At 56.6% G+C, this 21644-nt stretch overlaps 1 protein-coding gene across 1 annotated transcript; it reads right to left on the reverse strand.

Moving 5' to 3' along the window:
- Positions 1-12502: 12502 nt before the first annotated feature.
- Positions 12503-19969, reverse strand: HGFAC (HGF activator). Its single transcript, XM_008018038.3, has 14 exons — positions 19837-19969; positions 19054-19225; positions 18820-18916; positions 18546-18625; positions 17806-17928; positions 17523-17654; positions 17245-17355; positions 16984-17158; positions 16628-16713; positions 15644-15896; positions 14338-14477; positions 13940-14080; positions 13700-13848; positions 12503-12756 (listed from the first exon to the last, which is right to left on the reverse strand). The coding sequence occupies exons 1-14, from the start codon at positions 19948-19950 to the stop codon at positions 12574-12576; spliced, it is 1956 nt and encodes a 651-aa protein (XP_008016229.3). The 5' UTR covers positions 19951-19969; the 3' UTR covers positions 12503-12573.
- Positions 19970-21644: the final 1675 nt, after the last annotated feature.

The raw sequence follows: 21644 nt of genomic DNA on the forward strand, positions 1-21644 counted from the left end.
CTGTAGCCACAGACACATCCGCTGCCCTGGGCGCCTGGCACTTGCTCATCCCTGCAGGGAGGGGCAGGGCCCCGCTGCATTCCTGAGTGCTGGCCTGGGCCCAGGCTCCTGCCATGCCTGGCAGTTGCACCTGCTCCCACACAGCCTGGAACACACAGGATGCCGGAGGGCAGACAACTCCCTTCTCTGCTCCATGTGGCTCCAGGGCTGCGGAAAGGTGGGGAAAGCTTCCTGCAGGAGGAGGAGGTGGCCTGGCTGCCACTCCCAGACTGACCGAGAGCTCTGTGACCCTGGGCAAGCCCCTGCCCTGCTCTGTGCCTCAGAAGTTATAGCCAGAAGTCTCCCCAGAAGTTATAGTCAGGGTTGCTAGTTGCAGATGGAGAAATAGGCTGGCCACTGAGTAGGAAGGGGTTGATTGGAAGCAAATTAGGTCTCCAAGAACCAAAGGGAAGGCTGAAGAGCTGGTGGGCAGTGAAAGCAGAGTCACATCCTGAGACAGGAGGACACCGTAGCCCAGCCCCACAGCACAGCTGTGCTCCACACAAGGGGCAGGGCCACCACCTTTAAAGGAGCCTACAGTCTCAGGTCACAGCTGCACCCCTGACTGACCACAGCCAGAGCCATGCTGCTGCTGGACACTGTGGCCAGGGAAACTGCCATCTCTGCCAGACCCTGTTGCCATGGTGCATTGCTGCCCACCAGTGGCTCTGCAGCCAAGGGACCTGTCCCTCACTAGCCACACCACCTTTAGCCACCATGTGATCTTACTGGTCTCAGCTTCCTCTTCTACCTTGATACTGTGATGAGCCCCCAGTGAGATGATGTCCATGAGCATCTTTCAAAATGATCCCAGGTTTTCCAAGGGGATTCCAAGGGGATGATGGGGACCAGGGGCGGGCTGCTTTGTCTTGCATCTCTAAGTGGCCTGGTGTGTGGGAGAGAAACAGGTCAGCTGAGCGTGGCAAACACTGTGCCCTGTGGTCACACCCATTCGTGCATCCTTATTTCCCAGTACCACCCTCCTGATCAGGTAAGGCTATATGAGTGAGTTCTGGCCAGTAAGGCATGGGTGGAAGGGGTGACCAACACTTCTGGCCTGCCCATAGGATGCCTGATATGGTTTGGCAGTGTCCCCACCCAAATCTCATCTCGAATTGTATTAATATGAATAGCTCCCATAATCCCCATGTGTTGTGGGAGGGACCTGCTGGGAGGTAATTAAATCATGGGGGTGGGGTTTTCCTGTGCTGTTCTCATGATAGTCAATAAGTCTAACAAGATCTGATGTTTTTATGAAGGGCAGTTCCCTACACACTCTCTTTGCCTGCTGCCATGTAAGATGTGCCTTTGCTCCTCCTTTACCTTCCGCCATTTTCCTTTGCCTTCAGCAAGCACCTCAGCAGTTCATGTTTTATTTTCCTAGTGGAGTGACCCAAACCTTCATTCCTGAAGGGTCTGGTGATTTGTAGTCCTGCCTGGATTGGACTGTTGCAGTTTCCCATTGACCTTAATCACAGGGCATGATAATATTGACAGACGCCCTAATGGATCTTTTGTATTCTATGCATACTCTTCCTTACCTCTGTTGTGGAGTAGGGGACTGATTCCATCTCAATAGTCTTGGTCAATCACCCCAGCCAACACCGTAACTCCTTCTTAGCCCGTTGACTTAAAGGTAGGAGGACCCCAAAGTGTCCAGGTGGCAATCTTAACTTCTAACTTAATGGAACCGTTGTGTCTCCTGGTGGCAGCGTTCCTCCCTCTGGAACCAAGACCTCTAGGCCAGCAGAACGTAATGTCGTGGGAAAAGGAAGCAAAAATGTTGCTACTTAATCACTAGGGGTGATGGTGAGTGGTGCCACTTCCACTTCCACCCCCTTGATTTCTGGACCCATGGATCCTGGCTATGGGAGAAACAGGACCATATACTGGATGCTGATGCAGCGCATACACGGCCTTCTGGAGAACTTTGCCCCAGCCCTGCAAAGTATTGTCACCTGGTTGGCATTGTAATTGTGACTTCAAGAGGCCATTCCACCGTTCTATCAATCCAGCTGCTTCAGGACGATGGGGGACATGGTGAGACCAGTGAATTCCATGAGCATGAGCCCACTGCCATACTTCTTTAGCTGTCAAGTGAGTGTCTTTGTCAGAGGCAATGCTGTGTGGAATACCATGACGGTGGATAAGGCATTCCGTGAGTCCACAGAATGGCAGTCTTGGCAGAAGCATTGCGTGCAGGACAGGCAAACCCATATCAGGAATAAGTGTCTGTTCCAGTGAGGACAAACCTCTGCCCTTCCATGATGGAAGAGGTCCGATATCATCAACCTGCCACCAGGTTGATCACTTCAAAGAGTGGTGCCATATTGAGGGCTCAGTGTTAGTCTCTGCTGCTGGCAAATCGGGCACTCAGCAGTGGCTGTAAACAGGTCAGCCTTGGTGAGTGGAGGTCCATGTTGCTGAATCTCCATGCGTAACCTCCATTCCGGCCACCACGGCCACTTTGTTCATGGGCCCATTGGCTGATGACAGGGGTGACTGGGGAAGGAGGCTGAGTGGTGTCCACGGAACAGGTCATCCTATCCACCCGATTATTAAAATCCTCTGCTGAGGTCACCCATTGGTAAGCACTCACATGGGATACAAATATCTTCACAATTTTTGACCACTCGGAGAGGTCCATCCACATACCTCTTCCCCAAATTTCTTTGTCACCAATTTTCCAATCATGCTTCTTCCAAGTCCCTGACCATCCAGCCAAACCGCTGTCTACAGCCCATGAATCAGTACATAATCACACATCTGGCCTTTTCTCCTTCCATGCCAAGTGCACAGCCAGGTGCACAGCTCGGAGTTCTGCCCACTGGGAAGATTTCCCTTCACCGCTGACCTTCAGGGACATCCTAGAAAGGGGCTGTAGTGCGGCAGCTGTCCACTTTTGGGTGGTGCCTGCATATTGTGCAGAACCATCTGTGACCCAGGTCCTGGTCTTCTCTTCCTCTGTCAAATGGTTGTTGCAGGCCCAAAAAGTGAGGGTCATGATCAACTCCGTATACCACTGGAGGCTAGATGAGTAAACAGCAAACTAGTCTCCTAAAAGCAGGTTGTTGGCAAACTGACAAACTGCATACACCGCTCAGAAGGAATGCTGAGGGCAGTCACGGCCGAGGCACAAGTGTTTCTTGTGATTAGGCAAATCTGAAGCCTGTTAGCAATCATGTGAACCTGTGATCAATGAAGCAGCTGACCAATCGTTACCTCCTGGTCTCTGCTCTTTCTACTCAATAAATATGAAGGGCTCTAGAAGTTCACCGTGGCTGCCCTTGCTCTCTAGAAGCTGGGTGCCCTCTTCTTCCCCCAGCCCCTTCCTTTAAAATAGTTTCTTTTGTTTCTTGTTTTCATTTCTACGTTCATCCTCCTTCGTTCAGTCCTGTAGTAACTGTGGCAAACCGTGGCAAATGATCATAGGGAACTCCTCATGAGGCCATTGGTGCAGGCTGGGGGAGAGGAGGCAGATGGCAGGAATGGAGACCATGGGCATTTGAGCTACTTCCTCATGTAGAACTTACTTGTGCCCTCAGGACCTGCTGGAGCCCGAACATGTATACACACCACTTCCATGTGATGATGGAATGCCGCTGTGCATGACCCACTTTATGGCTAGATGGGTCAGAAAGCACCCAGTCCACGATGGGCAGTTCAGGCCGCATGGTGACTTGATGACCCATAGTCAAACGTTCAGTTTCCACCAAAGCCCAGTAACAGGCCAAGAGCTGTCTCTCAAAAGGAGAATAGATATCTGCAGAAGATGACAGGACTTTGCCCCCAAATCCTAGAAGCCTCTGCTGTGATTCACCTATGGGGGCCTGCCAGAGACTCCAAACAGCATCCCTATCTGCCACTGACACCTCAAGCATCATTGGATCTGCTGGGTCCTATGACCCACGTGGCAGAGCGGCTTGCACAGCAGCCTGGACCTGTTGCAGAGCCTTCTCCTGTTCTGGACCGCACCCAAAACTGGCAGCCTTTCAGATCACTTGATAAATGTGCCAGAGTAACACACCCAAATGAGGAATGTGTTGCCTCCAAAATCCAAATAGGCCCACTAGGCATTGTGCCTCTTTCTTGGTTGTAAGAGGGTCCAAATGCAGTAACTTATCCTTCACCTTAGGAATATCTCGACAGGCCCCAAACCACTGGACCCCTAGAAATTTCACTGAGGTAGAAGCTCCCTGAATTTTAGTCAGATTCATTTCCCATCCTCTGACACACAAATGTCTCACCAGTAAGTCCAGTGTGTTTGCTACTTCTTGCTCACTTAATCCAATCACCATAATGTCATCAACCTAAGGGACCAGTGTGATATCTTGTGGAAGCGAAAAGTGATCAAGGTCTCTCTGAATAAGACTATGACATAAAGCCGGAGAGCTGATATGCCCCTGAGGTAGGACATTAAAGGTATATTGTTGGCCTTGCCAGTTGAAAGCAAATTGCTCCTGGTGGGCCTTATGGACAGGAATGGAGAAAAAGGCATTTGCCAAGTCATTGGCTGCAAACCAGGTACCAGGAGATGAGTTAATTTGCTCAAGCAATGAAACCACATCTGGTACAGCAGCTGCAGTTGGAGTCACCACTTGCTTAAGCTTACAATAATCCACTGTCATTTTACAAGATGCATCTGTCTTCTGCACAGGCTGAATGGGAGAGTTGAATAGGAATGTGGTGGGAATCACCACCCCTGAGTCTTTCAAGTCCTTGACGGTGGCACTAATCTCCACAATCCCTCCAAGGATGCAATATTGTTTTTGATTTACTACTTTTCTAGGTAGACGCAGCTCTAATGGCTTCCATTTGGCCTTCTCCACTATCATAGCCCTCACTCTACCAGTCAGAGAGCCAGTGTAGGGGCTCTGCCAGCTGCTAAGTATGTCTGTGCCAATTCTGCATTCTGGCACTGGGAAAATGACCACAGGATGAGTCCGGGGACCCACTGGACCCACCATAAGTCAGACCTGAGCTAAAACTCCATTAATTACGTGACCTCCATAAGGACCTACTTAACTGGAAGACCACAATGACATTTTGGGTCCCCTGGAATCAATGTCATCTTAGAGCCAGTGTCCAGTAGTCCCCAAAATGTCTGATCATTTCCCTTTCCCCAACACAGTTACCCTGGTATAAGGCTGGAGGTCTCCTTGGGGAGAAAGATTAACTGCATAGGCAGGCGTGGTGGCTCACACCTGTAATTCCAGCACTTTGGGAGGCCGAGGCAGGCAGATCACGAGGTCAGGAGATCAAGACCATGCAGACTAACATGGTGAAAACCCATCTCTACTAAAAATATTAAAAATTAGCCAGGAGTGGTGGCGGGCGCCTGTAGTCCCAGCTACTTGGGAGGTTGAGACAGGAGAATGGCACGAACCTGAGAGGCAGAGCTTGCAGTAAGCCCAGATTGCACCACTGCACTCCAGCCTGGGGGCCAGAGCAAGACTCAGTCTCAAAAAAGAAAGAAAGAAAGAAAGAAAGGAAGAAAGAAAGAAAGAAAGATTAACAGCATAAATAGCTGGTAGTGTAGTGGAGTCCTTCCTCAAGGGGACCCAGCCTCCCCTTCATTCAAGGGGTTCTGGGTTTGTAAACTGTCTCAAGTTTGGAAATTGATTGAGGTGCTGTGATTCTCTGTTTTTATAATTCATATTAGTCTTTTGTCCATTCAACCTAGAAGTTTTCTGCTTACATACATTAAGTAGGATTGCAGTAGGTTTCCTATCAATTTCACTTTTTAGGAACACTGTGATTAATTAGCCAATGCCAGAGCTCTACATGAGTCAGACTATTCTGATTGCCACTTTGCCTCTGCTGTCCATTATGGTAGCTATGCCCACCTTGCCTTTGATGGTTGAGTGCTGCCACTTGGCCCCTGCCACCTCAGGATCCAGTTATTCCCATCATATTTAAATTTTGTAGTTGAGTGACTGCGGTTCACACCCTTAGATCTGACACACAGAGAAGAGCAATTACAGGGTCCTTCAAAGATGCAGGTGCTGCCCTCAAAAATCTATTTCACAAGACATTGGTCAAGGGTATATCTTCTGGACACTCCCAGCTGGGATAAGTAGGTCTAAAGTGACTAATCCACTCCACCATCCCAGTCTCCCTAAGCTTTTGGATTCCCCTCCTCTACATTAAGCCAAGGGAGATCAGGCAGTTCGAGCTCGCTCACAGTGGGCCATCTTTTAATCCATATTTCAGTCAACAAAGCAAATAAACTATTAGAACCTTTTTTAACTCCTGAGCTGTGACATTAAATGCACAGTCCCTACTTAGTGGGCCCAAATCAATAAATCCAGCCTGATCCAACTCTATGTTCCTTCCAACATTATCCCACACCCTTAATATCCATTCCCATGCCGGTTCTCCAGATTTCTGTTTATATCAGTTAGAGAACTCAAATGGTTCTTTTCGAGTGTAGCACACCTCTTCGTGGGTCACACTCTCAACCTCACCTCTAGAGGCCCACCAGGACTTTAGTCTAGTTATAGGTCTAGAAGCAAACAGGGATGTTGGGGGTGGTCCCTCAGGAGAATCAACATTATCTTGCCTGGCAACTGCCTCAGGGGTGGCCATCACTGTTGCCTCAGGTAGCACAGGGTTTATCTCCTCAGACCCATGTGGAAAGACTGATGGCAGCATGGGTCAGGGAGGAAATGTCACTACTGGGGATGGGGAAGCTCTTTCTTCTAGTAAATAAAGGTTCATCAGTGTTTACAAATTCAGCATCCCCAGCTTCATCAGGATCCTCCCATACGTCCCCATTCCAAGTTGCAGGGTCCCATTCTTCTCCAATCAATGCACTCACTCTAACAGTGGATACCTGGCGAGGCTGTGCACATACCTTTCATTGCAGGTCAGTCACTCGCATGGTAAGAGCTTGTGTCTGTTTTTCCATGATTTCAGCTCTTTCTCTACAGGAGAAAAGACTCTCACTGAGGGCAATCTTAGAAGATTTGAGGCTCGGTCTCTGCTTCTGAAGCTGGGAGTTAGAATCTCTGAGTTCATCATTTGCTTTCATCACTTTGTCCACTGAACTTTAGGAGCAACCAACCAGCTTCATTATCTTCCTTGGTTCTCCACATATGGTCAAAGGTATTATGTATAGAGTCACTAAACTCCTTGCCTCTCACGACCAATGAATCAGGAGTGTCAAATGCATTTTTTTTGCATAATTCTCTAAACAGTTCATGCCAAGGACTGTCAGCATTCTCCATACCATTAGAAGTAGAGTCCTTAGCATTTTGGGGTCTACTCATATTAAGCAGGCAACTCTAGAAACCCCAAAACCAACAAAAGAACTCTATCCTTAATATTCTGTTCCTCTAGAACCACTCCTGGTACCAAAATCTGTATTAGGGTTCTCTAGAGGGACAGAACTAATTGGATAGATATACATATATAAAGGGGAATTTATTAAATATTAACTCACAGGACTACGAGGTCTCACAATAGGTCATCTGCAAGCTGAGGAGCAAAGAGAGCCAGTCCGAGTCCCAAACTGAAGAACTTGGAGTCCTATGTTCAAGCGCAGGAAGCATCCAGCACAGGAGAAAGATGTAGGCTGGGAGGCTAGGCCAGTCTAGTCTTCTCATGTTTTTGTGCCTGCTTATATTCTAGCCACGCTGGCAGCTGATTAGATGGTGCCCACCCAGATTAAGAGTGTGTCTGCCTTCCCCAGCCCACTGGCTCAAATGTTAATCTCTTTTGGCAGCATCCCCACAGACACACCCAGGATCAATACTTTGCATCCTTCAATCCAATCGAGTTGACACTCAGTACTAAACATCAGAGTGGACCTTCCTAAAAGTGCATCTTCCTCTCCCAGTCCACTGATTCAACTGTTAATCTCTTCTGGCAACACCCAGAAACACCCAGATACACTCAGAAACAATAATTTACATCCTTCAACCCAGTCAAGTTGACACTTAATATTAACCATCACAACTAGGAACAATGTCATGTCAATGAATATAAAAAAATTAGACAGATGAATTCTTTTCTTTTTCTATGAGACAGAGTCTTGCTCTGTTGCCCAGGCTGGAGTGCAGTGGCAGGATCTCAGCTCACTGCAACCTTCACCTCCCAGGTTCAGGTGATTCTCCTGCCTCAGCCTCCCAGGTAGCTGGGATTACAGACACCTGCCACCATGCCCGGCTAATTTTTGTATTTTTAGTAGAGATGGGGTTTCACCATGTTGGCCAGGCTGGTCTCAAACTCCTAACCTTATAATCCACCTGCCTCGGCCTCCCAAAGTGCTGGGATTACAGGCATGAGCCCTCACACTCGGCTGATAGATAAATTTATAAAAGTATAACCTCCTGTCACTGGCTCAAGAAGAAATAAAACTAGTCCCATAACTATTAAAGATATTGAATCAGTAGTTAAATATAATCCTGTAAAGAGAACACCAAGACAGGTAATTTTATGGGTGAATTCCATTTAACTTTCAAAGGATAGATCCTTCCAACTATATACAGAATTTTCCAGTGAATATTGATAAAAGAAGAACTTATTTTATAAGGCTGGGATAGCCTTGATAACAGTCATTCAGAGAATATAGGAAAGGAAAATTACAGGCCAATCTCATAAACATACATGCAAAATCCTAAATAAAACATAAATTTAAAAAAGTTTTTAAAAACCAATACAGCACGTATCAGTCAGGGTACCAATAGGGGGGTATACATGGTGGAACAGTTCAAGAAGGGTTTTTATATACAAAGCTGTGGTCAAAACGTGGACAATCACAGTCAGAAACTTGGGAGCCTGGGCTTGGTTAAGGTGGAGGGGCCACACCAGTTCCAGAATCCTGGCAATGGCGGGAGTGGACCCAGGAGCCTCAGAAGGAGAAAGTCATTTACATCTTCAGAGCAGCGCTGACCTTCAGTCCCAGGGTGCAGCCAACCTGAGGGTATTTGTTTGCTACGGGGACCATAATAAACTACCACAGATTGGGAGCCTTCGACAAGAGAAGCTTATCACCTCGCAGTTCTGGAAGCCAGAAGTCCAAAACGCAGGTGGCAGTAGGCTTGGCTCCCTTGGAGGCCGGAAGGGAACACCTGCTCCAAGCCTCTGGCCCTGGTGTATGGACGGCCATCTTCTCCCGGGGACTCTCCCATCGCCTTCCCGCTGTACACGTCTGTGTCCTGTAAAAAGAAGCCATTCAAAACCAAAGCTGTTGGAACTTTAAATTATTTTGCGTTTTCAAGGAACATGATTATAGGACCTGAGTTGCATATGACAGGCAGCTGTAGCTTAGGCAGCTGTAACCTTTGTTCCTCTGATTTATAGATTAGCCTTTTCTTTACCTACATGGTTTTGTAAAATGTTATAAATGACTACAGGACACCAGGGAAGACCCCTTCCCTCTTCATGTTGATCTTCACTGTTCACTGTAGATTTGCTCCCTTCTGACTTCTCTTACACAGAGACCTCACTGGCCACCGCCTGGTCTAAGACAGAACGTTTAATATACCCTTTCACATTGGAAAAGGAAAAGAAGCTGTGATTATTCAAATTGCTGTGACTCATAAACCAGCCTTGCATGGGAAACACTGTAACCCTGTTACATTTGTTTCTTTTCTGCCTATATAAGCAAGACCTTAACTTTTTGGCTTTGGGGCACTGGCCGTAATCCTCTGGAGTCTGTGTGTCCCGAGTGGCTATTTTCAGCTTCGTGCCTGCATATGCTCTTTTAAACTGGATTCTGACCCTTTCGATTATTTTGGGTGGACAGTCCAAATTTCCTCCTCTTATTAGGACACCAGTCATGTTGAGTTAGTGCCCATCCTAATGACCTAATTTGAACTTGACTTCTTTTTTAAACATTCTATCTCCAAATACAGTCCCATGCTGGGCTACTAGGGGTTAGGACTTCAACATCTGAATTAATTAATTTATTTATTAAACAGGATCCTGCTCTGTACCCAGGCTGGAGTGCAGTGGCGTGATCACGGCTCACAGCAACCTCCACCTCCGGTGCTCAGGTGATCCGTCCCCTTCAGCCTCCTGAGTAGCTGAGACTACAGGTGCGTGCCACCATGCCTGGCGAATTTTTTTGTAGAGACTGGGTTTTGTCACGTTGCCCAGGCTGGTCTTGAATTCCTACCTGGGCCTCCCAAAGTGCTGGGATGACAGGTGTGAGCCACTGTGCCCAGCCATCAAATGAATTTTAGGACATAATTCCACCTGAAACACTGAGGTGACCCCAAAGAAAGGGAGCCAGGAAAATACATGCCTAGTCTCTCTCCCCTGCCCCGATCTCCTGCTGAAGCTCCCAATAGCCCAACAAGAAACAACAGAATGCACAGCCCACTGCAGACCACAGAGGTCAGCCTCACCAGGCAGAGCACAAGGGGAACAAGCAGGGCACAAGTGGGAGGGGCAAAGGGAAGACCCCAGCTCGCACTCCAGCTCAATACCATTCACTCCAGGAATGAAAGGCCAACCTGAGTTAGAAAATCTATCATGTGCCAGGCGCAGTGGCTCACGCCTGTAATCACAGCACTTTGGGAGGCCGAGTCGGGTGGATCATTTAAAGTTAGGAGTTCAAGACCAGTCTGGGCAACATGGTGAAACCCCATCTCTACTAAAAATACAAAAATTAGCTGGGCGTGGTAGCAGGTGCCTATAATCCCAGCTACTCGGAAGGATGAGGCAGAAGAATTGCTTGAGCCTAGGAGGCAGAGATTGCTGTGAGCCGAGATCACGCCACTACACTCCAGGCTGGGTGACAGAGTGAGACCCTATCAAAAAAAACAAGAGGAAAGAAAGAAAGAAAGAGAGAGAGAGAGAAAGGAAAGAAGAAAGAAAAGAAAGAGAGAGAGAGAGAAAGAAAGAAAGAAAGAAAAGAAAGAAAGAAAGAAAGAAAGAAAGAAAGAAAGAAAGAAAGAAAGAAAGAAAGAAAGAAAGAAAGAAAGAAAGAAAGAAAGAAAAAAGGGAGCGAGGGAGGGAAGGAAGGAGTGGGGGAGGGAGGGAGGAAGGAAGGAAGGAAGGAAGGGAGGAAGGAAGGAAGGAGTGGGGGGTAGGGAGGGAGGAAGGAAGGAAGGAAGGAGTGGGGGAGGGAGGGAGGAAGGAAGGAGTGGGGGAGGGAGGAAGGAAGGAAGGTAGGAAGGAAGGAAGGAAGGAGTGGCAGAGGGAAGGAGGGAGGGAGGGAGGAAGGAAGGAAGGAAGAAAAGAAGGAAGGAAACCTATCACGGAAGCCATCATGTTAGTGGAGCCAAAGAGAAAATGTGGACATTTATCTCAACAGAGGCCAAAGAATCATGGGAAAACGCTCGCCGCTCACAGGTGAAGGATCAGGGATGGCTCACATCGGATGTGGGTGAGGTGGGGCTGAAGCCATGCAGTTCACAGCCCAAGAACCGGCTGATGGAGGCCTCCACTCTCAGGAGGAGGAGCGGCTCCACTCTCAGGATCCTGGGGCACGGGCACCAGCCTCAGTCCCCCAGCCGCTGTCCAGGCTGCCACCAACACTGTGGCCGGGACAGGGGTCTTCAGTGGCGGGTTCGCTCCATGAGCTCGAAGGCTCCGAGGCCCACGCAGGGCAGCAGGGGCCGTGGGGAGAAGGGCCTGGCTGTGTCTCTCTTCCCTCTTTGCTCAGAACCTGGCTTTCATTGGGGCAATAACTGTGTAGCCCGGATGCCCCGTTTCCTGCCCTCCCAGCCTCCTGTGCAGCCCAGGGCGGTGCCAGTCTGCTGGGGAAGGGGCGCCTGACAAAAGGGAGCAGCTGTAACGCAAACCACAGCCTCCCTGAGACCAGGACTCCAGGAAGGAGGTGGGGTCCAGGAGAGAAGGTCCTGGGGGCTTCGGAGCAGGGAGGAGACCTGCCCCCGACCCACCACACTCCTGCCCTCTCTGCCCTCTGGCCTCACCTCCTTCTGTCTCCTGTCCTCCCTGGCTGGAGGGAGGGTGCGGCCTCTGCCAGCCCAGCGGTGACTCTAACTGGGCCCCATCTGGCACGTCGGCCCCTCCCTCCCTCAGCCCCCTCAGAGGCAGCCTGCAGCCTCCTCCCCGGGAAGTGCAGCAGAGGCTCGGCCAGGCGGGCTGCCATCTGGAAGGCCAGTGGGGCCTGCGGGTGTTCCCGTGGGGCCTCTCTCCTTCAGGTTTCAATACTCCGTGCACCACATGGATCAGACCCCTCCATGGCCTGGGGGCCTGGACTTGGTTTCCGCTTCCTGCCCTGGGACAACCTGGGTGCTGAGCCCCAGCCTGGGGCTGGCCTGGGAGAGGGCTGGACTCTGCCGGGGCCTGGAGAAGCCCAGACCTGATCCTCTGACAACTCTCTGGGCTGTGGGGCCAGATCCCCCTGTGGGGCCACAGGCTCCATCTCCACTGAGGTCTGCGTGGGCTCCAGGACAGCAGCCTGAGGTCTGCCGAATAGACCTGGGCCCCAGTCATGGCCTGGAGGGGAAGGTGGGTCCGCAGGCAGGGGCCAGGCAGCATGGGCTGGGTTCTTGGAAATATCTTTATTGTCAGCAAGGCAGGGAACGGTGGGAACCAGGGTGCCCCGCTGGAGGGTCAGGAGGGAGCCACAAGCCGCCTGGGAGGCCGTATCCGGTCGTTGATCCAGTCCACATAGTTGGTCACACGAGTGTAGACCCCTGGCTTGTGGAGCCGCCCGCAGCCATCGCCCCAGCTGATGATGCCGTAGAGGTAGGCCACGCCGTTCTTCTCGCAGGCCAGGGGCCCCCCTGAGTCCCCCTAGGCAGAGATGCCCGTCAGAGCCACTCTCCCAGGGGCCTGGTTCAGGGACCCCCATGCTCCCCCGGTGGCAGCTCGGGGACAGAGGACAAAGGCGTTTCTGAGCAAGGGAGCTGGTCCGCTCTTCTGAACCTCGTGAAAAGGTGTCTCATTCCCTGGGGGCAGCACTGGCTGGGCCAGGGCCTCCAACCACGTTATTCCCCTTCCTGAAGCCATGGTCCCCCTCTCCCCACCAGCACGTAGCCCGTGTGGACCACACAGCCACCCTGTGTCCCAGCACCTCCTGAAATGACTTCTTCACTCCCTGGCAAACTCCTACGCATCCCTCAGGACCAGTGCAAACACCCCCTCCTCCAGGAAGCCATCCTGACTTCCCCTAGCCTGGTCCAGTGACAAGCCCCACCCACTCTACTGCTTCTGGGCTTTGTGGCCTTGGAAGAGTGAATTGACTGCCTGGGACTCAGTCTTCCCAGCTCTATATAAAATGGGGCATAAAAGAGCTGTTGCATACCAGGGTTGCCGTGCCGCCTGAGCGCACAGCCCTGCAGAGCCCAGGACGTGGTTGGGCTGCTGGGGTTACTGAAGGTTGAAGAGCTGGCTTGAGAGAACTCAGGGCAAAGGGGCCTTTGGTGCCTGGTGTCACACGGACAGCACTGCCTTGGGCTGCACGGCCGGGATCTGTCCGGGCTCTGTGGGACCCCAGGCCCCTCTCAGAGCCTGGGTCTCCCCTTCTGTGTGAGGAGGACACCCTTCCGGCAGGGGTCTGGGTGACCTGGGGTGCTGGCCACCGACCGTGAGTGTGCTCCCTGCCCAGGGGTCCCTGGCTGGCCCTGCCAGATTGGGGTGCTGCCGGGCTCTGGGCTCCCCAGGGGCAAGCATCTCGGAGACTCAGGACCAGCTGAGCCCCAGCAATCGGGTCCTGGTGGGGCGGGCACCAGCTCACCTGGCAGGCGTCGGACTTGCAGTCAAAGTAGCCGGCACAGAGCATGTTGGGGCTGATGTCGGCGCCATAGACGTCAGGATTGCTGCACTTGTGGTCGGCGACCAGGGGGACCAGGGCCTCCCGCAGGGAGCTGGAGTAGCCGCTCACGTCTGTGGGACATGATGCCCTCAGCATGACATGCACACAGTGGCTGGCCACTGTCCACCCTGGCGGGGCGCTGGGTGCCTCCTCCCAACTCACTCTCGTCCAGGTGGCCCCAGCCCGCAATCTGGCACTTGTGTCCGGCAGGGAAGGTGCTGCCGGGCTCGGGCAGGCAGATGGGCTGCACGAACTGTGAGCGTGTGGCACAGCGGTCCCCTTTCTTCTTCAGCCGGATCAGGACTGATCGGGAGAGCGGCCAGGGTCAGCCTGTGGTGTGCGGGCTGAACGGGAGGCTGTCGGGGCGCGTGATGGAGGGAGGGCAGCTAGTGGGTCCCATGGGGCGCCTGGGAGATCCAGAAGGGAGAGGTGCCCTGTCTTCCCTGCCCTGTCCCAGCTTCCCTGCACATGTCTGCCCAGCTCCTGCCCCTGTCCGGGCCTGGCCTGGGGGGCACAGGGCCCACCTGCCCGGAGTGCGGCCGCGATGCCCTGGAGCTCACCGAGGTCGTGGTCGCTGGGGCTGAACACCGAGTACAGAGTGTAGGGGATGTACTTCTCGATGCCGAAGGTCTGCGTCACGTCCGTCGTGCGGTTGAAGAAGTGCTGGCCCAGCACCACTGAGACGCTTTCCCTGGGGGGACTGTGCAAGGGAGGCTGGCGGGTGCATGGACCAGCCCCCCCTGGCCACCAGGGTCAACTCCCCCGACCCCCGACCCGGCCTACGGAGGCCAATGGTGTGGGGTCCTGGTCCCGGGGAGAGGTCTGAGCAGGTGCCTGGGTGTGGGCTGTTGATATTGGGGAGACAGGGGTCACCAAGCAGGGGCTATGGCCAGTCACCCCCAGATCCGGGCATGGGAGCTGAAGTGCAGTGCCATCCCTCCTGACAACACTGGTCACAAGCCCTGGGGGGAGTCTCAGGCCAGGCCCAGGCAGGGTCGGCTGCAAGGCTGGACCCAAGTAGGTGGAGACCTGGCCTGCTAGGGCCCTGCCCCAGCTTCCATCCACATTGTGGGGTCTCCAGATGCAGCCCTCACTCCTGCTGAGCACAGAGCCTGGGCCCCTGGGTCAGCCTGGCTCCCATCTGCCGTGTGGAGGTCGCTCCATCCTGCCTCAGCCTCCTGCCCTGGGCTCCATGTGGGGAACCCCATTTCTCCACACTGAGGAGGGCTCTGGCCCCATTTGCAGGCCCAGGAGCCGCCTGCAGGGCCACGCAGGGCCCCACCCTGGGAGCTGTGGTCCTTGAAAGGCCACCAGACACTCAGCTGGCCAGACCTCTGCCCCTAATTACCGGGGTGCCCATCGAAGGTGGAAGGGCGTCTGACCCAGGCTGCTCCATCTCAGGGTCTCCCCACTTGAGGCCTCCCAGAGTGTGGGCCTGGGTGGCTGTGCGCCCCCACTGAGGGAGCTGGCTGAGTGGGCTGTGCCTTGGTTTCCCTGGCTGTGCTTGGGCTCCTAGGGCTCTGAGGCGTTGTCACTGCTCTCCCTGGCTCCCTTCTGAGAGCCAGGACTCTGGGAGGGGCAGTGCCTGTGGGGAGGACAGGACCTTGCCCACCGCACCCTCCTCTGTGGGAACACCCCGACCCCTGGGCACCCTTAATAGGGACAGGGTTTCTGGAGTCTCCAGCATGCCCAGCTCAGGGCTGAGCCCCTAGTTCCAGAGGGGTCAGAGGGGGTGACCGGGGACCCCTGCAAGGAGTCAGCGGAGGCACCGGGATGGGGTCTGCAAACGGTGGGGACAGGCGCATGGTGATGCTGGACGGCGTTCGGGGCCTCAGGGCAGGTGACTGGGGCCCAGAGGAGGTGCACCTGTGGGAGAAGCAGTGGGCGGCCGACACCACCCAGCAGGTGTGGACCAGGCTCCCAGCGCAGAAGCTGTTCCCGATGTAGATGGCGGCCAGCCAGGGGTGTGAGCCGGGCAGCGAGGAGGAGCCGCCAATGATGCGTGGCCGCAGGAACGTCCTCTTCTTATGCCTCCTGCCGCAGGACTGGTGTCCCGGGGAGGCTGGCTCAGGCAGGGTTGCCAGGATATCTGGTGCCAGTTGGATTCTGGTGAGGGATTCTGGGAGCAAAGGGCACCGGGTCACACCCCTGGGGTTCGCAGGGCAGGCCCCCTTCCACACAGTGGCCCTACCTGGCAGGAGGCGCTGCAGAGGGCCATGGCTGGACCCCCTGTCCATGCTGCTCAGGCCCTGGCGCCCGCCCACCTCTGCCCTCAGTTTCCAAATCTGTAGAATGGGGTTCGGTGCCCAATCCCGAGGCTCTGTGAGGGCCAGAGTGGCTGGACACACAGAGGCCTTTGTCATCGCCTCAGCAGCCTGGAACCCCACAGCCAGCCCCAGCACGGCCAGATACCCCCATATGAGAGCCCCAGGCTGGCCCCACCTGGGTCCTAGGGAGCCGGGGGCCTCTCCCCACGGCAGGAAGCAGGTGGCCTCTAGGGGGCTGCCCGCCCGGGGTCTGATGCCAGGGGTGCTTGTGCGGAGCCTGCACACTCTCCTTCCTGCACCTCCCTGAGAGGCCTCTGGGGCCATCCTGGGCATGGTGCAGGCTGGGCAGGTGCCACCCCGAGGCCGTCGCCTGGTGACCAGTCCCCTGCAGCGGGCTCTGCTTCCCCACTGTGACCCCAGTACCGACCCACCGCGTGACCTCGGACCAGCCTTCCTGTGAGCTTCAGTGTCCCCATCTGTCAGAGGTGCAGTAGCCAGGAGTGGGGAGGGGCTAGGAGGGTCATGGGGAAAACTGCCGTGACCTCGGTGGGGCCCGAGGCAGCCTCCCCCGCCAGCCGCGCACCGCAGGCCTCCAGGCGGCAGTACTCCCAGGAGAGCGCGCTGTCCTTCACCACGTAGCACCAGGGCCTCTCATCACTGTCTGGATTCCTGTGGTGCACGAGCGGGGGCTGGCGGGGAGTCACACTGCCTGCCAAGAGGGCATGGGGAGGGGGCATCGGAGCCCCCAGCAGGGCGGCTTCCCACACCTGGGGCAGTGGGAAGAGCACGGCCCTCCCTCGGGCAGCCTCCCAAGCAGAGGTACCGGGGCCTGTCTGGATGGAGCTGGCCCCGCCTGGGTCCTAGGGAGCCGGGGGGCCTCTCCCCAGGACAAACCCTGCCTGCCCCGTGTGTGGCGGCCTGGAGTGGGGTGGTGCTGACCGGCAGTAGGCGTGGGGGCCCAGGCCCAGCAGGGCCGCGGTGCCCACCGAGTCCACATGCAGCTCCTGGTAGAGTAGATCGGAGTTCCAGGCCAGGCAGCCGAGGCCCGAGGCTGAGGTGCTGGCCACGCCGCGGTACCCAGTGCCATTCCCCAAGAAGCAGCGCTCATCAGGCGCTGCGGGCAGAGGGGCAGTGAGGCCAGCCCACTGGGGGGTCCACCCGGCACTGCCCCAGGGCACCCAGGGGGGCTGACGCACTCACCGATGTTGCAGAGCCGCCCGGCAAAGCCTGGTGGGCAGGCACACACGGTGGTCCCGGTGGCCACAATCAGGTGGCAGGTGCCCCCATTCAGGCAAGGGCTGCTCAGGCAAGCTGGGGGCAGGGTCAAGGAGCTGGGCCAGGGGCCACGCAGTGGAGTCGGGGCTGGGGTCCACCCCTTGTCCCTCATTTCTGGGTGACCTCAGGCCATTCCTCCCACTCAGGTGGGGACAGGGACACCCATCAGGGGTCAGTGGCATGGCTCACACCCCATGGCGCACCTGTATGTCGGGTACCTTCGCACCGGGCCCGGCCCCCCAAGCACTCGCACTGTTCCACGTGGCCCTGGCGCACACGGGCCCAGTGGTCGCCCCCCTCCAGGTACTCATAGCGGGTCTCGTCGAAGCACTTCTCTGAGGGGTGCACAGTAAGCCCTCACACCCTGGCCACACGCTGTCCCCATGCAGGGCCCCTGCCCTGCACTCAGGCAGCCACTTGTTCTCTCATCCTCCCGGAACTCGCTCTGGCCCCTGGACCCCTGTGGACCTCCGAGGCCCAGCTCACCCGTGCCGCAGTCTTTGCCGGTGAAGGCCCGGGGGCAGCTGCAGTGGTAGGACTGGGAGTCCTGGGTACTGGAGCAGGAGCCTCCATTGAGGCAGGGGCCGGAGGCACAGGGATCCAGGGCAGCTGAGGACATGCGGGAAGGGCCGTGAGGGGCGGGCTGGGAGCCTCAGGGTCCCTCTGTGACATCCCCTGTTTGCCAAGGCCTCCATCAGGCCCTGGTGAGGGGCTCTGAGAGCAAAGGGGCCCTCTCTAATGCCTCTCGGGGTGCAAGGTCCCTGGGAGGGGCACAGACCTCCGCTTCCTCCCAGCGTCCCCCACTCAGCACTTGGGTAACTGACCCAGCTGTGCATGTGGCTTCTTGGAAGCCCAACACCCACACTGTCAGGCAGCAGCCCCTCCCATGTGTCCGGGACCCGTGTGAGCAGGGTGGCTGGCACTGCACCACACAGACCCTGCCCACCTGTCCTCTGCCCAGGGCATGTCTGTGTGGCTGCAGGGCCCGGCCTCACCACCAGGCGGTGCCTTGGCTCCAGTGATGGCCGCGCGGCCACCGTGAGACGCAGGTCCCGCCTGGGAGAGGCTCCGGCCCTAAGTGGCACCCACTGGGGTTAACCCCGGAGCTCCTGTTCTCCTCCCCTCGAGCCAGGACTCCTGCCCGGATCTGTCCCGTCCTCCCTTCGGCCTCCCTGGCCGGGCCCAGCGCCCCCTGCCCACCCCAGGCTCCCCGACCCAGCACCCACCTGGGCCCCCCGGAGGCGGGGTGGCCTCCACACAGTAGCCCCAGGCCCTGTCCCGGTCGTAGTTGTGAGTTGTGGCACACCTGGGGGCGACACCTGTGTGCATGGGGGTCCCAGGCAGAGGCCCCCCCCCCACCCCACCACCCTGGAGGGTCTGGGTTCACTGGGTCCGCCTGCTGCGTGGTGAGGGCCTACTGTGTGCCCGGCTCCCAGAAAAGTAAGCAGCGTGGGGCCAGCCGGTGACCCCAGCTTGGGTGCTCCGGCCGCCGGGACCCACCACTTCCTGTGGGCGCTGCCCTCCGAAGTGCAGGCGTGCAGCATGCGGCCCCCATAGCGGAAGGGGAACCTGCAGGGCCTCCCGTCCTCGGTGAGTGCTGTGGGGAGCAGGTGGCAGGGTCAGGGCTCCCTTGAGGGGCACCCGAGCCCCTGGGGACCTCCAGCCGAAGTCCTGCTCCTCCCACCCAGCCCTAAGGTGAAGCACGACACCTCCACCCAGGCCCACCTGACCCACCTTGGGCCTGGGGGCTGCTGCTCGAGGCAACTGCCCTGAGCGGGGGCGGGAGCCCCCCACGTTGGGGTCCCTCTGCCTCTGGAGCACTCGTTGCTGGGGTCTCAGAGGTCACCAGAATAGTGGGGATCGCAGGGGTCGCTGTGGCATTAGGTTCTGGGGACTCCGTACGGTTCTAGGAGGAGCAGAAAGGGTGTCAGTGTGGGACGGACCCTCATGTTCAGGTCCTGCCGGGCAGGAGGTCACAGCCCTGAGCTTGTTTCCATACTGGGGCCCCCAGATCTCGGAGCAGGTTCCAGGAAGACACATGACATCCCTGAGGCCTCAGTCAGGCCCTGACACCTTCCCCACCCTGGGTCCCTACTGAGCACCTGCTCAGGGTCACTGCCCAAGCCCAGGCACTGCTACCCACCAGGCTTAAACCCTGACGTCAGTTCTCGGTGATGGGAGCAGCTAGGAGACCCTCAGAGGTTCCCTCAACCTCATGCATCCAGACCCGACAGAGACCCAGAGAGAGGGGGCAGCCCCCAGACCCATAGGGGCCCAGGCCAGGCTGCACAGGGATGACAGTCCCCAGGCAGGGCTCCATGAGCCCAGACCCCAGCTTCCAGGCCAGCCCAGCACCCACCTGGCCCGTGAGGGCCAGCTTTCAACCTGAGCCCCCTGCGCGGCCCCCCACCCCTCAAACCCCAGTGCTCGGCAGTGACCCTCCCTCTGGCCTCCTCCCAAGGACCCTGAGTAGCCACAGGGAACCTCTGGTCGCACTGCGACAAGGTCAGTGCTCACCCCGCCAGGCTGGGGCTGGGACCCCCGCGGCAGCAGCAGGAGGAGGAGGAGGAGGAGGAAGGGGCCCAGCCCCAGGGAGGGACAGGGGCTGGAGACCCAGGCCCAGCGCCCCATGGCTCCTGAGCTGGTCTGAAGGCAGCGGGAGGCGGGAGCAGAGTGGCCAGGGCAGGTGGGGTCAAGGCTTTGTGGAAATGATTAACCCTGGCTGCCTCCCACATCGGGCGGGCCCAGCCGGAGAGGAAGTCCCTGAGTCCCCTGGCCCCCACACCTGCTGCCCACCTCTCTTTGACCCTACCTGGAAGCCCAGCTGTCCCACTCTGGTCTCGGCCTGCACTGGTCCTAGTCCTGGACCTGACATGGTCCTTGGGCCTCAGCTTAGAAGCCTCCTCTAGGAAGTCTTCCAGGATAATGCAGATAGGTTGGGGCCTAGATGGTCTGGCACAGCTCCCAGTCCCTGCAGGCCACTGAGATGGCCACCATCTGCCTGTGAATTGTCCATGATGAGAGCCGCTACGGGTGCTGAGCCTTGCAGGTGTCCAGCCCTGTGCCCAGCACAGCACAGACAGTGGCGGTGGGGCTGGCATTGTCCCTGTCCCACAGACGGCAGCACTGGGGGTTCCTGGAGGGTTTGGTGCTGCCTCCTCTCGGTGGCCCCAGGGCTGGCCAAAAGGCCAGGCACAGGGAGGACAGGGGCCATGCAATGGCTGAGTGCAGCAAATGATGACCCAAGACCCTGTCCCACCTGCCTATCCTGACTCTGGGGGTGGCCAGGGCCCCCCAGCAGCCCCTGGTGATGTTCAGAGTGTCCCTTCTTCCCCGTCTCCCAGACAGACCCAGGAGTCCCCTCCAAGAAACCTTTCCAACCCTGGCTCCCCACCGCCACCCGAATGGTCCAGGCCAAGTCTGCCTCCTTGGACCCTGCAGCCGGAGCCCGGCCCCGGGCCACAGCACAACCCTGGGCCAGGTACCCTGGGGCCTGGGATGGGGATGCCACCGCCACCCGGATGGAGATGGAGCTGGAGTCACGGAATTCGTGACTTGGGGCTGTGGGCAGAGCTGCCTGAGGAACCCCTTCTGCAATATTGGAGCAGCCGCCACGGTGCCGCGGGTTCCCTGAGTCAGCAGCTGCATCCCAGGGCTGCTGAGGTGGGAGGAGGGGTGAGTGAACCACTGTGGCCTGGAGACCAGCGAGGGCTGAAGCTGCCTCCCTGTATACCCCAAACCCCCTCTCTCTGCCCCCTATTTGCCTATCTGTGCAAAGGGAGAGAAAATGGACACCCACTGACCACCCAGCTTGACACCGTGGGCCCCAGAGGGCACAGTGGACGTGGAGGGAGGCGTGGTGGGTCCCGGGGGCACGGTGAAGGTGGGGACGCGGTGGGCCCTGGGAGCAGGGTGGATATGGGCTCGTGGTGGGTCCTGGGGGCACAATGGATATGGAGGCATGGTGGGTCCTGGGGGCACGGTGGGCACTATGGTGGGTCCAGGGGGACCTGGTGGGCACTGTGGTGGGTCCTGGGGCCACGGTGGGCACTGTGGTGGGTGGTGCACACAGCTGGTACTGGTCTTCATCTTCCATTCCGACCTGTCCCCCAGCCTCCTTCCTAGAGCACCACTAAGTGGGGTGCATCCACTCCCTGGAAGCTTCTAGAACAGCCCCGGGGACTGGCTGTGCTCTCAGGCCTCTAGGATGCTCTGAGGAGCTCACCGACAACCCTGTACCAAGGGTATTCAGCTTTAGGGGTTCCGTCAAGGCAACCTGGGGGATGGCCCCGCCTCTTCTAACTCAACCCAGCCCCCATGGCCCA

This window comes from Chlorocebus sabaeus, chromosome 27, assembly GCF_047675955.1.
Source record: "Chlorocebus sabaeus isolate Y175 chromosome 27, mChlSab1.0.hap1, whole genome shotgun sequence".
In the NCBI taxonomy this organism is placed as follows: Eukaryota; Metazoa; Chordata; class Mammalia; order Primates; family Cercopithecidae; genus Chlorocebus; species Chlorocebus sabaeus.

Bases quoted from the DNA above. Each gene is read 5' to 3' on its own strand.
- HGFAC (XM_008018038.3), bottom strand. From the start codon at position 19,950: ATGGGGCGCTGGGCCTGGGTCTCCAGCCCCTGTCCCTCCCTGGGGCTG. The intron at 17,655-17,805 runs GTGAGCTGGGCC...TGCACCCCTCAG, and splicing joins CGGCAAAGACTGCGGCACGG to AGAAGTGCTTCGACGAGACC. The intron at 15,897-16,627 runs GTGCGCGGCTGG...CTTTGCTCCCAG, and splicing joins CTGCCGCCTGGAGGCCTGCG to AATCCCTCACCAGAATCCAA.